The sequence below is a fragment of the Paroedura picta genome, chromosome 3 (assembly GCF_049243985.1).
Source record: "Paroedura picta isolate Pp20150507F chromosome 3, Ppicta_v3.0, whole genome shotgun sequence".
NCBI lineage: Eukaryota > Metazoa > Chordata > Lepidosauria > Squamata > Gekkonidae > Paroedura > Paroedura picta.
The window spans coordinates 22,205,593-22,221,248 of record NC_135371.1 but is presented as its reverse complement, the minus strand read 5'-3'; the positions used below and the strand labels follow the sequence as shown (position 1 = coordinate 22,221,248).

At 44.6% G+C, this 15,656-nt stretch overlaps 1 protein-coding gene across 29 annotated transcripts in view; it reads left to right on the top strand.

The window, feature by feature from the left end:
- Nucleotides 1–15,656, top strand: part of MAGI1 (membrane associated guanylate kinase, WW and PDZ domain containing 1) — a 566,279-nt gene that overhangs the window by 512,480 nt on the left and 38,143 nt on the right. For 18 of the 29 annotated variants that reach the window (XM_077325070.1, XM_077325078.1, XM_077325073.1 and 15 more), the window contains one exon: nucleotides 11,390–11,467. The exons of the other annotated variants lie outside the window; for them this stretch is intronic. In XM_077325070.1, coding sequence (XP_077181185.1) covers nucleotides 11,390–11,467 — 78 coding nt within the window. The remainder of the gene's footprint in view (nucleotides 1–11,389; nucleotides 11,468–15,656) is intronic. 29 annotated transcript variants of the gene reach the window in all.

The window sequence follows — 15,656 nt, the reverse complement described above, 5'->3', positions numbered from 1 at the left end:
GAATCATAGAGTTGGAAGGGGCCACACAAGCCATCTAGTCCAGCCCCCTGCTCAACGCAGGATCAGTTCAGCAGAACCTGCTCTTCCCTTTACACCAAGTAAAGAACGCCAATCCCTGATTTCGGTTTGGGGCTCAGCTACTTCTGCCGAACACCATCACAATAGTAAATTTGGGTTTTTGTAGGTTTGTTCCCCACCATTGTACAAGAATGTACTTGGGGCAATCTGGGTGGTGAAAAGTGCCATCAAGTTGTAGATGACTTGTGGCGGCTCCATAGGATTTTCAAGGCAAGAGATTTCAGAGGTGGTTTGCCATGGTTTGCCTAGCGAACTTGGACTTCCTTGGTGGTCTCCCAGCCAAGTACTAACCAGGGATGACCCTGCGTAGCTTCTAAGATCTGATGAGATTGGGCTAGCCTGGACTATTCAGGCCAGGGCTGGGACAATTAACAACTTGTTTACACAAGCATCATATCAGAAAAAGCCGAGTAATATATTCTTAAATGATATATAATTTCTTTTCTGAGGACCGGCTAATGGCCACCCAAGTAATCCTTCAAATTACAGCCATATTTACAGGTCTATTGCTCAAATGTGGGAAAACATGAGGACCATATTTACAAGTGAAAAGCAAGGGTTAAGATTCAACGACTTGTAAATAGAAGGAGTTTGTGGAACTGATCCCTCCTCCTCCCTCCCGTACCCATCTTCATCCTCTTCTGCCCTCCCTTCAAAATCACTATTCTGGAAGGTTAGGATACCTTCAGGAATGGCATGGGATGCAGCTGCACCAAGACAGGGAACTGGGCAGAAATTGCCCCTCCCCTTGCATGAGCACTGGCAAGTGGAGGGAGGGGCTTCTCCTTCTTTGATTTTTCATTTTTTTAAAAAAGCTTTGCCTTTCAAACATTCTTCCCCCCCCCCCAAAAAAAAAAAAAGGTCTCTAAGATGCTTCTGGATTCCAGTCTGGCTGGCCAACATGGCTACCCTCTGAAGGATTCTCCAGAGGATTCTCCATTCTGCTCAATATTTGAGGATCTCCCAACATTCACAAACAGCTCTATTAAACTGGGAACCCCAGAAGCTGCAGAAGAATGGAGGCTGAGTGTGTGTGTTCATGGGATGATCATTCTGTGAACTTATTCTGCTTAAATACTGGAGTCGGAAAAAAAAAATCCTGTGCCAGAAATCACTTATTCCATTCAATGCATGGCTGGCACTTAGCAGCAAGTCCGTTAAATCTAGGGCAGCTACCTTCTATCCTAATATCACAGCATTTTGTGTTTCTTTCTCCCATCTCATTCCATTGGCTGACCATTGACTAGAGGCAGGGAATTGCACAGTGCTATGACATCTGAATCCAGATGAGTTCTTTAAATTGGCAGGGGCAGTGGGGAGGGGAGGGGAGGCTGGGGTGCTAAATCTGCTGTTTTCATTTGGGGTGGCAGCTGTGTGTTTAATGTAGCATCTTGTTCCAGCCTTCATAACACTTGTGAAGGCCTCTCTCTGATATTTTTTACTGCAGGACAGGTTTCCTTCTCTTCGCTTTCACAGCCAGCATGTCTGTACTACCATTGTCTGCAACCCCCTGCAGCAATTTAGTACCAGCTAAACAGTTAATTAGAAATTAGCTAATTAGTCATTAGGATTAGCCCAGCAGTATTCACTCTCACTGATTCTGCATTTTTTTACCAAAAAAAAACAACGTTACAAGAAGATATTGCCAGACATGGCCATCGCCCAGCGTAATACAGGAAAAGTAGCATCCATTTTTAGTAACAATAGAGCTTAGTCTTTGCTCCCAAAACTCTAACATGGGTTTAAAAAGCTGTTCCTCTCTTAGGAAGTTGTGACGCTTCCATAGCATTCTCCAAATATCTTTCCCCAGATCTTCTGTGAACTCCCCCATCGTTTTCTTTACGTATTTCTGGGTAGAAGTCTGATCGTTTCCAATTTGCTACAGGAAATAGCTCAGCTTCATGTCCTGTGGAGGAATCCATTGTTCAAGAAACAGCACTTGTTGATCTACGAAACTGAGCATTATTGCTTTTTTTTATTACTGCTGTGTATCGGGATAAGCATTATCATACGTAGCTTTAAAAGGGAACTTGACAAATTCAAGCTACTAGCCACGGAGTGAGGCTCTATCAACAGAGGCCGCAAACCTCTGAATACAGGTGCTGGGAGATGGCAGCAGTGGGAAAGAATTCAGCCTCTCTGTTTGTTTGGCCCTTCAAGGCAACTGGTTGGCCATTGTTTGAAACAGGAAGCTGGGCTATATAGATCCTTAGTCTGAACCAGCTGTTGTCTGCACGAGTTCTTCATTCTGGTGGTCTTGTCTCTTGGGAAAAGATATGAACTGCAGGTGTATATAAAATATAACATGAAAGGTCATCTGTTCTACATAATATATTTCCGGTGAGGCCTTGGAGGAGGAGAGTGCCTCATGGCTTAAGTGCCACCCAGGGCAGCTGTCCCATCCTTGAGTGCCTCCTCCTCCAATTGGCTTACCCATCTGCCCAGCAGCCAGCCAATTGCCTTCCGTCCCTCACCCCTGACCACCCCCTCCTCCTTCCATTTCCCTCAGAGGCTGCAGATCCTAGCTGTATAAGAACTGCACCTGCTGGTGAGTTCCCTGCCCAGAGGCCTCCAACCTGCAGCCATTCCAGGTCCTGGGGGAGGGAGAGGCCATCCACCCCCCTCCCCCAATCTAGCACCCATTGTATTCCTGAATGCAACAGGCTTGGCCCCTAGTTGTTCACAAAAGTCCATATAGCTTCAACTGCAACAGGCTTAGTTCCTCCTTCAGGTATTCATTTAGTGACACTGCCAAGTTAGCCTTCTGTGTGCTTTGAAAATAAGCTCCATCACTCCTCCTTGAGATAAGGGCAGCTCTCCCTCACCCCACCCTCAGAAATCTTCTCTGGCTCAAATATGATTCCGCAGGGCCTGTAAGACACAGTTCCTCTGCCAGGCGTTTGGTTGAGGACAAGGCATAGAAGAGCTTTATGGCCCCTCCTCCAAATCTCCAAATCTCAACCATTTTATTGCACTAACATCTGATACACATACTGTGGCCCAGAACTCAGTCAGGCGATTTGAATTTCATGGGGTGGTTGGAGGGGAGGGGGAACTTGAGGGTTTTAGCTTTGGTAACTTATTGCGTTTTTACTCTTGATGTAAATCACCACAGCAGACGGCAATAAATCAAATCAAATAAACAAACAAACAAACAAGCAAAATAAATAACTAAATGGTGGTGCAAGTGCAAACTTTGTAATGTTTCTTGGTACACATTTGACATCTCAATTTGTGATGGAACCAGTGTGATGGCAGGGCAGGAATAAGTCTTTCTTCTTGCTGACCCACCCATCTCCTGCTGCTGCAGTAAAACGAGGAGTAAATTGGAGAAAGGTCTTTGGGACTAACCCCCCCCCCACTCCCCCGACTTGAGAGTGCTTTGAGATCCCAAGTCTTCCTGAATCCTCCTACCATAGTCAGGTTTAGAATATAGTCAATGATGCTGCCAGGATATCATCCAACTAACGAAAGAATGTTCCAGACCTCTTATTCCTTGAAAGAACGCTGGCATATTTTGCCTCAATGGGTTCCTTTGCTTCCCCATCAGCCATGATTAAGAGCATCAAACATAGAAGCAGCATGGAGTAGTGCTGAAGAGCAGCATACTCTAATCTGTAGAATCAGGTTTGATATCCCTACTTCTCCACATGAAGCCTGCTGGGTGACCTTGGGTCAGTCCACAGTTCTTTCAGACACCCCCCCCCCCCCGGCCTGATGTGAAGAGAGGAAGGGATGGTAACCGTAAACCACTTCGAGAATCCCCAAGGTACAGAAAAGGAGGGTATACAAACCTTCTCAGAGAGTTCTCATGTGGCTGTGTTTGGATGCTGTGCCACAGTTTACTAATGTAACAAGATTAACTTTTGCTTATATATTCCTACTGTTAATGATGGTCAGTTCTTAGTCTGACGAAGAGTGCTTGCACTCGAAAGCTCACACCTTGAATAAATCTTTGTTGGTCTTAAAGGTGCCACTGGACTCTGATTTTATTGTCTTCTCCCTCCAAACAGACTTTCCTAGTCTTCTTTATCAATAGCACCCTCCTATCGTGTACATGTCTCAATTTACTTTAATCAGTTCACATGTTGAGTTCTGGGGAGTTGTAAAAACAGTTTGGAGATTGCTTGAATGCAGCAAATAATATGGAAATTATACCTCCCCCAAAAAACAAAACAAAAAACAGGCATGTGTACAAAAGGCCACTTGTGCCTCATTTTTACCTTGGCCTTTAAAGCCTGCATTCAGCATAAGCAATTTTTAAAATGCATGCTAGAATATTAGTTTGTTGGGCACAGCTTCTTTAAAAGCCGCAATCTGTAGATACAGGAGATCAGGTCTGATGTTTTGGACTCCATCTTAACGGCAGGAGATAAATCATCTTAAGAATGCAGCTTACTCTGCAGTGGCAAATGCGCCTGCCCTCCTAGGGTGAAGAGCGTTGTCCGCATATGCCTTCATTCTGGCATTCTTCCCAGGAATGACTTTCACTCACAGTCCTTCCCTTATTTAAGGTTTTGGATCCTGGCAATATCTTAATCCTGCAGAAAAAAAAATGTATCCCCCCCCCCCCCTCCTCACAGTACTTGACAGTCTGCTGAAGCATATCTGCATAAGGACAAGCCAAGCTGCTTCTGTTAGGCATGAGCTATTCCCATTGAAGCAGCTGGTAGAACAGAATTGATCACCAGCAGGACTCTTAATGGGCCAGTCCACATAGTTCTTAAAAGGGATTTGGACCCCATGGGGTTTTTTACATGCCCATTTTAGATGCAAAGGTGGCTCCATTGGGATGATAATCATATTCATGGTCATCTTCACTTTTGACCAAACCTGTGCAATATTGCAGTGTTGTTTGTGTGCTGTTGATGTGAACTTGAAACACCAGGATATTGTGCAAGAGAAGGGCAGGCAATCGCCTGTGCTTTCAATTTAAAACCAAACCTGTGATGGAAAGAGTTCGATTCTGGGCAGGGCTGCGTTTCATGAATTGGCATTTTTGGGGAAGCTAACCATTACTTTCTTAGTGAAATGGCTGTGTCTGTATCTTGGGATTCCACGAGAAAATAGTCAGGTCATTACCAATAAATGGTTTCTTTCAGACTGTGTCACTGGAGCAATCTCTGGTGTGTAATAGTCTTAGGGCAACAGTAACTGAGCTACAAAGTTATAACAACATGGGTCAGCATGGCTATATTGGCACAGCGTCAAAAAGGAAAGAGTTGGTGATCCAGATGTAACTGATAGAAGGTGTCCCTGGCAAACTGGTTTTCAAACAAGGTTTTCCTGGTTATGACATCCAAAGTTCTTCACAGTCTGGGACCCACCTAGCTGAAGGACAATCTCTTTCCAATCAGTGTGTCACCTCTGGTTTTCAGGTGTTATCTGTTCTCCCCAGTGAGAGTGGCCCATTTGGCCTCAGCCAGATACCAGGCATTCTCCCACATTGTGGAATGGGCTTCCTGATTATGGGGACAGGGAACCCCATCATTTTAACTCTTCAGGATACCTGCAAGACCTGTTTGTCAGGGCTCTGAGTGACGTATGTACATCAAGATTCGGGCGGGGGGGGGAAGCAAGGTATCTGGGAGTTTTATTATTTGATTTTAATTTGTAATGTTTTAATTATTACTTGTAAGCCTCCTCGAGCCAAGAGGGAAAGTGGGTTATAAACATTTAAATAAATAAAGTCTTTCTGGCAGCCCAGCAGTATGTCCACTATTTTTCCTGATATAAAGTGACACTACCTGAATCCTTATCCAAACAACAGTTGTCTCTCAAGTCACTGCTTGTTTTGCACCATCATTTATTCCGAGATGACCATTCTGTAGTTACTGTAGCCTTGATACAATTATGATGAATGGGAGAGTGAGAAACATTCTCATAATATTTAGAAGCTGTGATGGTTACTTCTGCACACTTCACCACTCTGAGGTAAATTTCCTCTCCAAAATAAAATGGTGTTACCCTCAGAGACTGAGTTACCCTAATATCATAGTTTCCTTTATTAATAAATGAAGCTCACCGTACCACCCTGTCACTGTTAGAACTTTTCACTTTTATTCATTCCTTGAACCTTTGGGGAAGGTATAGAGCTGCCCTTTCTTAACAGACCCTGTGCCAGAATGGCAGTAGGGTATATTTACTAACAAACAAATAGAAGAAGAAGATTTGGTTCTTATATGCCGCTTTTCTCTACCTTCGCCTTCCCTTTCCTCTACCCACAACAGACACCCTGTGAGGGAGGTGAGGCTGAGAGAGTCCAGATATTACTGAAGAAGAAGAGTTGCTTCTTATATACCGCTTTTCTCTACCTGAAGGAGTCTCAAAGTGGCTGTCATTTGCCTTCCCTTTCCTCTCCTCACAACAGACACCCTGTGAGGGAGATGAGGCTGAGAGAGTCCTGATATTACTGAAGAAGAAGAGTTGGTTCTTATATGCCGCTTTTCTTTACCTTCGCCTTCCCTTTCCTCTCCCCACAACAGACACCCTGTGAGGTGGGTGAGGCTGAGAGAGCCCTGATATTCCTGCTCAGTCAGAACAGCTTTATCAGTGCCGTGGCGAGCCCAAGGTCACCCAGCTGGCTGCATGTGGGGGAGTGTGGAATCGAACCCGGCTTGGCAGATTAGAAGTCCGCACTTTCCCACAGAGGGAAAGGGATGTTTTTCTTTTATCTTGGTCTCTTGGAGTTCCCCTATACTCTGTTTCCTTGAAGGTGGACACTCTGAGCTTGTACCACAGATTTTCCCTTCCTGTATGAACCAGTATCCCACTGCCTCCTGAAGTAACTGAAGTTCCTTCTCATACACAGGAATCTTAGGAAATTCACAGATCTGATTCCCCTTCCTAACTAGGGGGCCTCTTCCTCTTCCTTCCAATTTTGCCTAATTTGGGAATTAATACTTGATTGCCAAATAACTACCCTAGTTGTCCAGACACTGTGTTGTTTAGCTGTCAGTAGAAAATTCTCTTCTCTTACTAGAGTTTCTCCTCAGAGGAGTTCATTAGCTAAGGATCTGTCAGAATCAGACTTCTCTCAGACCAGTCTCTGACAGACACCAAATGAACAGTCTTCCCCCCGGCCCACAGCCAGTATATCAACTCCCACTCAGCCGTTGCTGGCCAGCCACAGGGCTCAGAACTGCCTGTAGCTCTGGCTCTATCTGCCTAGTGAGGATTTTAAACCCCTCACTAGTTGTTGTGGTTGTTCAGCACTCAGATCCTTATTTTCCAATTGCAGTCCATCACAGAAAGAGCCTCTTGTGGCGCAGAGTGGTAAGGCATCAGACATGCAGTCTGAAAGCTCTGCCCATGAGGCTGGGAGTTTGATCCCAGCAGCCGGCTCAAGGTTGACTCAGCCTTCCATCCTTCCGAGGGCGGTAAAATGAGTACCCAGCCTGCTGGGGGGTAAATGGTAATGACTGGGGAAGGCACTGGCAAACCACCCCGTATTGAGTCTGCCATGAAAACGTTAGAGGGCGTCACCCCAAGGGTCAGACATGACCCGGTGCTTGCACAGGGCATACCTTTACCTTTATCCATCACAGAAGAATGCAGGAATAATGACCTCAAAATGACCAAGTGAGATTCAAGCTGATTCAGGATACTGGTGTTAAATAATTAACCTGTGAAATATATTTGGGTGTCAATTATTAGTTAATTAAGAGCAAAGTAACTCCAGAAGTAAACCTCAGGCTATGTAAATGCAGCACGTGTTAAACTTTCATTATTTGCATACCGTATTTTTTTTTTAGTCTGTGAATTTGCTTCTAGGCCCTGTTCTGGGACTTCGTAGCTTTCAGAATCTTTATTCACAGTTCTGTGGTAATGGAATTCTCATGTTTTCTTCCTTCCTCAGAGATCACTATGATCTCGGAGACTTGCAGCACCTAGGGCTAAATCACTCGCTAGCTTAGTGTTAAGTTGTCATCTTTCAGCCTCAATTCTCTATCCCTGGAACAGGAATAATAATTATTACCTAATTTTGAGTGGGGGCTGCCCTTATGTGCATCAACATTATCGTAATTGTTATGAAAAAAGATACTAAAGCTAATGTTAAAGAAACCCAGGCCTTTGAGAGTACAGACTGCACCACTTGCTGTTACCTAAATATGGTAGGGCTGTGGAGATAATCAACTGCATCCTTGTTTCTTCTTCCAGCTGCTTCTTTTGCATGTTAGGCTGCTGACAGTGCTGTTAAATAGCCAGACGTGGAAGCATATCCTTAAGTCTGGTCATGGCTGTCTAATAAAAATATCCTTTGCAGCACAATCCTAGGGAGACCTGCGTCCTTCCAAGCTCAGTGTATTTTGAAGATTTTAGCTTTGTTTAGGATTGCCCTGTTATGTAGCTCCAATAAGACGTAACTGAATATGAAATATGTCCCAGTTCCAGATACCTTGATCTGTTTTCCCAATATACATTTCTGTAATACTTTCTTTTCTTATGGATGTTTTTTTTTTAATTCTTAACCTTCCTTGAGGATTGTACCAGTCCGTGGTTGTCTTGCCTGCCTGCCTGCCTTGCAAATCTGCCATATCCTATGTATGGCCATCTGTCAAACCAGCAGTGACAAAATGAATTAATCTGAATTGCAGATGTGTTAATGAGCCCCTTTGAAGGGCTTAAGCACGTTTTAATTAAAAGCAAAGCTGAACAGGGTTGAGGCTTGCTAAAGCTTTTAAAATATTGCAGCGGTGAGGTTTCTGTTTTAATATTCGAGTTTTTATTTTCAGTCATACAATAGATTTGTCGTGTGCAAATTGGAAGCAGTTTGTTCGTTCAGAATTAAATAGGATTGGGGGGGAAAGCAACAAGAACACAAAATAACTCATGGAAATTCTGATGAGGCAGTCTTTAAAATGAACTAAGCAGGGTGAGAAGGAAGTTTACCCCTTTTATGGCTAGAATGCAAACAGCTACATAGAAGCACGTGTCATCATTGTCATTTGTAATCTCCTTATTAATTTTATTTAAGAGCAAGCCTGTTGTAAAGCAAGCATTTTCTCATACTGATTAAAATCCAGACTTGGAAATTGGGCATCTGTTCTAGTAGTTACAGCATTGCTGTTTATCCTGAAAATTATCCATTTGGGTTTTGGGTGGTTTTACTGCCCTTTAAGTTTGCATAGAGCATGCCTGTAGAGAATCTAAAAGTAGAAACAAGGAACACTAGTATAATTTGCAAGGAAATAGCTTAAACCAGGGTAATGTTACTAGGCATGCTAGTAATTTGCAAATAAGCACAAGCCTTTCAAGGAAATGTTAAGGCTTTAGATAGTCCTGACTCTTATCATTCTGGATTAAAAGTTCCAGGCAGTGCCAGATATAATTTGATGGAGGTTCACAAGAATATATTATTTGTTCTTGGCATCATAACCTATCCTCTGTAAGATTAGTTAGTTACGTTGCTTTTACATATTCCTGAAGAAATACAAAAACCAAGGAAGGTCAAGCCACATTGTGGTTCTGACAAATCATAAAGACTTGGATGCTTCATGGGTGCTTTAGGATGATCCTGGATTGAGCAGGGAGTTAGATGACACGACCTGAATGGCACCTTCCAACTCTATGATTCTACCTTGATGAATGGGTTATAAAGTAAAGGTGCTTGACTATTAGAGTCCACTCCCAAAACAGGTGCTTATTTTGGATGGTATTTGGGTGGCAGGGATTTCCACTAATTTGTGGTGTTGATGATGCTCCCTCACATTCAGGATCAGAGAGGTTTGTTCATGCTGGAGGAAATGTATATCTGGTTGAATTATTATATATTGTTTGTCTTATTATATTTTGAGAAAGAAGTTCTGGGTTAGCAGCAGAAAAGCAGTGTGGCTATTTTCATCTTGGTAGATAATATGCAAATATCAGCCTACACAAATCCAGAAAGAATGGTTAGTAATAAGAGACCAGGTTCATCCTGAAGTTCTACTCAAGTCTCTCTCCATTTTATTTTCCTATCTGCAGAGCTGCAGACTTTATTTGTTAAAGATAGGCAAATGTTGGCTGTATTGCTCTCTTGTTTACCCTAGGGCCTAAAAGTTTGTCCATTTTTCACTGCCACCAGAACTAAGGCCAAATGGCTGTCTTTTGGTTTGTCATCAACTTGGATGCTTTAGTCAGCAAAAGGAGCCCTTAAGGTGCCCTTTTAAATGTTGTGGCCCACTACCAAGGGGTGGGGGGAGAGGGTGACCCGGGGCCAACGCATGTACGGCAGCCCCGTGCAAACACGCATGCGCAGATCTGCTACGCATGTACATTTGCACCCTGCGGGGGCGCAAACACACATGTATGGTGGCTCTGTGTGTACACGTATGCGCGAAACTGCTGTGCGTGCACGTTTGCGCCCTGGCAAGGGCAAACGCGCATGCGCGGCTGGTCCGCGCATGCGAGTTTGTATCGGCTGCATGTTGGTGGCCACGCTTCCCTCTCCCCCCCTCCCGCAGCAAGAAGCTTGCCAGGCCGCAAGCTAATCAGCCGATTTGCTCGTGGCCTGGTGAACTTCTCGCTGCAGGGGGCGGGGAGAGGGAGCCGCAGCCCGCTGCCAAGGCTCTCGTGGCCTGGCACCGGGCCGCGGACCAGTGGTTGGGGACCACTGCCTTAAGGTACACCAAAGGTTGACTATGTTTATATATACACTTCCCTGGAAGTAAACCCTATTGAATAATAAGGAATTACTTCTGAGTAGACTGAAATTGACACAGTGTGTTGCGGGTGGAACGAAAGCATAGGTTTTAATCTGAGATTATCTGTGTATCAAGGGGGAAATGTACACCAATACCCAAGCATTTTTGCCATTTTTGCCATACCATAGAGGAGAAAATGAAGGTGAAACGCTGGGCTCTGACAACCATAATGGTTGAAGCAGATGTCGCAAAAACACATTGACAAGATTTCCCCCCCAAACCTAATGCTGCTGCTGGTTCCCTTTCATTTTGAAAGTTCTGTTCTCACACATTATCTTACTCAAATGTTTTCCATCTAATTTTCTTGTGTGTGCAGGTTTTGCTCTCTAATCCGGCAGATAAGAATTGTGGTTTGCAAAACCCCTGGAGCTCTTTTGTGAGGGCAGCAAATATTACATGGTGATTTTTTTTCTCTCCTCATGCTATGTAATTTTAACGTATTTTCAGTGATGCATATTATGCTCTGATAAAGTAGTCTAATCCTAGATATTGCTAGTAGGTACAGAGCTGACAAAGCAGGTAGGTCTTTGCCCTAATCCTTTGCATCTGCAACCTGAACTGCAATGAACAAACAAGAAAACAAAATCCATTAAAGCTTTGCAAAATGTTAAAATTAATATCCACAGCTATGTCACCTTCGCCTGCGACTGGACTGAGCAAGGGGGAAAGAGAGAGAGAAATCAGTTCCACGAATTTTGGAGAATGTAAGGACGAGCGGAGAACTGTTCTGTGTGTCTTGTTGTCCATCTTGTACAGTGTTTGTGATCTGGGGACAACTCCCATGGCATGGGTGGGGTGGAAAGATAAAGCATGAGGAGCAGTGAACACTTGATATCTTCTCCTTAAGTGTACACAGTCCAGCACTGGAATAGAGCCTGTGGCTAGGAGAAAAGAAAGTTCCAGTTGTGTTTTGTAAACCGTGATGCTGATTAATTTCCTGTCACTAATGGACATCATTTTCCTCACTGCCTACCCAAAACTCTTTTTATTACCTTTGCAATGAAGTGCTAGAATAGAAAAAGTTGAGGATTTCCCCAAAGATTTTTGTGTTAGAATTACTCCCTACATCATGGGGAGACTGAGGACAGCAGAAATAGTTTTAAATATCAAAACATGTGTTGATTTTATTTAGGTTAGGTTTGAATGAAGAACTTTATTATTTATGCTTTGCAGCACCTAATTTTGCTAATCAGTCTTCAAACACTAATTTACAGTTTGATGGAGCAAACAGATTAAAATATACTCTGCTGGGGGAGGGGAGAGAAATCAGATTGGAAATAATATGTAAAGTGGTTTAAGTTTGAAACAGCCTTCACAAAAGACTTCTGATTCATGGTGCTGTTCTTCTGGTTTTACCATATGTTGTCTGCTAGTTTTTCTCCCCATATTGGGGAAAATCTCACAATCACACATAGGTAGACTCTCTTGTGCAGCAACATCCAAATTGTCAGCCAGCGGCTGAACTTTTGATAGCCTTGATCACCCACTTTATATTTCAGTGCCCACCCCCAAAGTTTGCAAAACAATCTCTGCCAGACAGGAGAAAGCAGAATTTAGTTTGGAGAGCAATCTGGTCAGTGGTTAATGCTTCTTGGTAATGTCAATCAGTGCAAAAGGTATTAAAAAGAATTTTGTTTCATTTTTGTTTTGTCTTGTTACGTGTGTTATGCATGTATTGTGTTTGTGTTTCGCCATCCCCTTTTCCTTTTAATATCTCTTTTTGTTCAACATGCAATGATAGGTATCAACCTTAATGAGAAGGACAAGACCATTCCTCTTCATGTTCTCTTCTACCGCATGGGTCTATAGTCCTTGCTACAAGTATACCTTGGGGTTCCCCATGCTATTTTGAGTTTTGGTTTGGTTTTTTGGTTGAGTAGATTGTTTTAAGTCAACTCTACCATTACACATTCTGTTCACAGGCTGCAGCAATCAAATGCAAAGCAGCAGAAAGGTTACATCACAATGCAAACCCATTTTAAAAAGGTTCCAAGAAATGCATAAATTAACTCATTAATGTAAACAGAATAAGTGACTAACATTACAGTGCAATCCTAAAGAGTCGCACCCTTCTAAACCCATTGACTTCAGTAGAGTTAGAATGACGTAACTCTGCATAAGATTGTGCTGTAAGCACCCCATGCCCCTACAACCAGTAGAAACACAAGGCACCTGGTAATCTTGAAAATTTTACCTTCCACAAGGTACACATTTATGGGTAAAGCCTCTGCAAATGGCTGCTGCAGCCTTGAAATCAGTCTGCCCTGTTTGCAATAACAAATAAATCTCTCCTGAGTTAGATCCCCCCAAGGAGCATTGCTTACAATCAGAGATCTAAATAATCTTTCCTAGCAGAGTCTTAAAATGAGTGTGACAGTAGCAGGGTATATACCAACGATAGGGTATATCTTCCCAGCCTAATGCACAGCTTAATGGAGTAGACATGTGTTTCAACAAGAAACATAATGGCTGTTTTTAAAAGATTAGAAGAAACATAATGCAAAGACATTGGCTGCTGAAGGAAGCACTATACAGTGGACAAATAGGTTTATGCTAGGGAATGCTGAGTTAAAAACATTCCATGCTGGAATTCCCAGTAGATGCTCTTATGCTTTTTACAAGGCAGGCAAGCTGCATAATGCTTAACTGTATGCTTTACTGGCTTGGCCTGGCCTCCAACATGAGACCTAGATAAGGTTGCCAACTCTAGGTTGGGAAATTCCTGGAGATTTTTGGGGGGTGAGCCTGGCAAGGGTTGGGGGGGGGGGGTCCTCAGTGGGGTTTAATTCCATAGAGCTCACCTTCCAAAGCAGCCATTTTCTCCAGGGAAACTGATCTTGGTCATTTGGAAATCATCTTTAACCCGCTCCTAGCAGAGCGGATTAAATAATTTGGTAAGGGCCCCAATGGAGGGCCCTGTCCGTGATGAGGAAGGGTGCCGATAGGCCCCTTCCCCCGGACTGACAATCAGAGGGCCCAATTGGCAGGCGCTTCGCGCCTACCACCCCCCTTCCACCTTGCCCGAATGCGCCCGGCCGGCACATTACCTCCTTTGCCGTGTTCCTCGCGCCGCCTCCAGCCGCGCCTGCCTACAAAAAACCTGTCTATGGCCCACACGGCCGGGAGCGGCCCGCGCCGCCACCTACCGTGGCTGCACATGGTGCCAGTGGCGGCCACGCCGCCAGCCCCGCACGCACACGGCCCACCCGGTCTCGGAGCCTCGCAAACATGGAGCCTTGGAGCATCGGGGCCTACGCCAGATGCAAAACACCCAGCCCCTCGACTGCGGCATCGCCTCCTCCTCCACCGCCAAGGAAGGCCATGCCGCGGGACGGGGGGCACAGGACGAGCCGCCGCGCAGTCACATGCCGCCCCTCGCCCACCCTTGCCTCCCGGCCCTGTCCCAGCACAACCCGCAAGACTCCCTCGCCCCGCTAGCGCTTGCAGCGGGCTTATTTACTAGTCAATTATAATAGCAGAAGATCTCCAAGTACCACCAGGAGGCTGGCAACCATAGACATAGGCGAGAACCCTCTCTATCTACCTGTGGTTTCTCACACAACGTATTTCCCATTGGAGTTTATGGCAGAGTTCAAGCAGCTTTTAATCCAGCTACGTTTCCTATTGTCTAGCTTGTATTCCTGTAAAGCAGCAGCAGCATTTTAAGCCAACGTCCTTCGAGCAGCCGAACAGATTGCAATTACAGACTTTCATCACGTCGATCGCCTTATTATTCTGTAATTGCGTTTAGAAGATTGTTGGGTTACGGCTCAGTGCACTAATACCTGTAAGTTTTAGAGAGAGGGAGAAAAAAAAAACCCCTTAGCATCTGAAATACTGATCAGTTAAAATGAGAGTGCATGCCAGCAATGTGCTGTCGAGATTGACGGCTGTAAAACGCTCCCGAATGCAGCATGCAGGCTAGCTCTCTTTCATCCCTGCTCTTCCCCGCCTGCATGAGTGTCCTTCCTACTTAAAGGGACTTCAGTGGTGAGTCACTGAAAAGGGATACCAGCCTAGGAACCCCACTCTGCCCCTTTTGATGCAGATTGAATGGGGAGCTCAGTGCAAACAGCATCGCACCTGCTTGATGAGAAATGATCTGCAATCCACTGAACCCTGAGAGCATTCCGGGTGTAAGCTCCTTTCATTAGATGGGATGTCAGGGAGGCAGCTGCAGATGTCAGGAACTGAGGATCATTTTGTTCCATGGTGGGAACCTGATGCAGCCAACCTTTTCTGAACTTCCTCTGCCAAGAGGTGTAGGTGATTGTAGGACCACTATAGACAGAGCCACCAGCCTCCCATCACTGGTGGGACTCTGTCCTGCTGAAAAGTTACCTGAGTCTTCCAGGGAACCATTATGGAATTACAGGCCCCTCCTGCACCCAGCTGAGAGTTGCCATGCAGAGAGCAGTTTGTACATGCAGTGATTGATTTTGAGCAAACTGTCCGATATACTTGTTATGAGGTTTCTTTGTACACACCATTGTACGTGTGTTAATATCTGCTTCTCTATACCCTTTAAATATGCTGGCTATGAAGGTCTGATGACTCTGAAAGACGATTCCTTAAGGCTTATTGGAATGGCCTCACCATGACCCAGTTCTTGGAGAGACAGAAGGAGTGTCTTTACTGATGGAACAGGCGAAAAGGAAGAATTTTCACGCCCTTTTCCCTCTCCCCTGGAGCCTCCTGTTCCCCATGGCTTTTACCTCCATGGGTCCCAGAGCCTCTGCAATAAACTATTCCAAGCTGCCTGGGGAGACTGGGAGTCCTTGTTTGTACCATGCATATTTCTTGTGCTGGACCAACTTATTATTTGTACTGGTACTTCTTGTTGCAAGGCATCGCCAAGGTGACTCCCATCATAAAATTCACACACATACACAC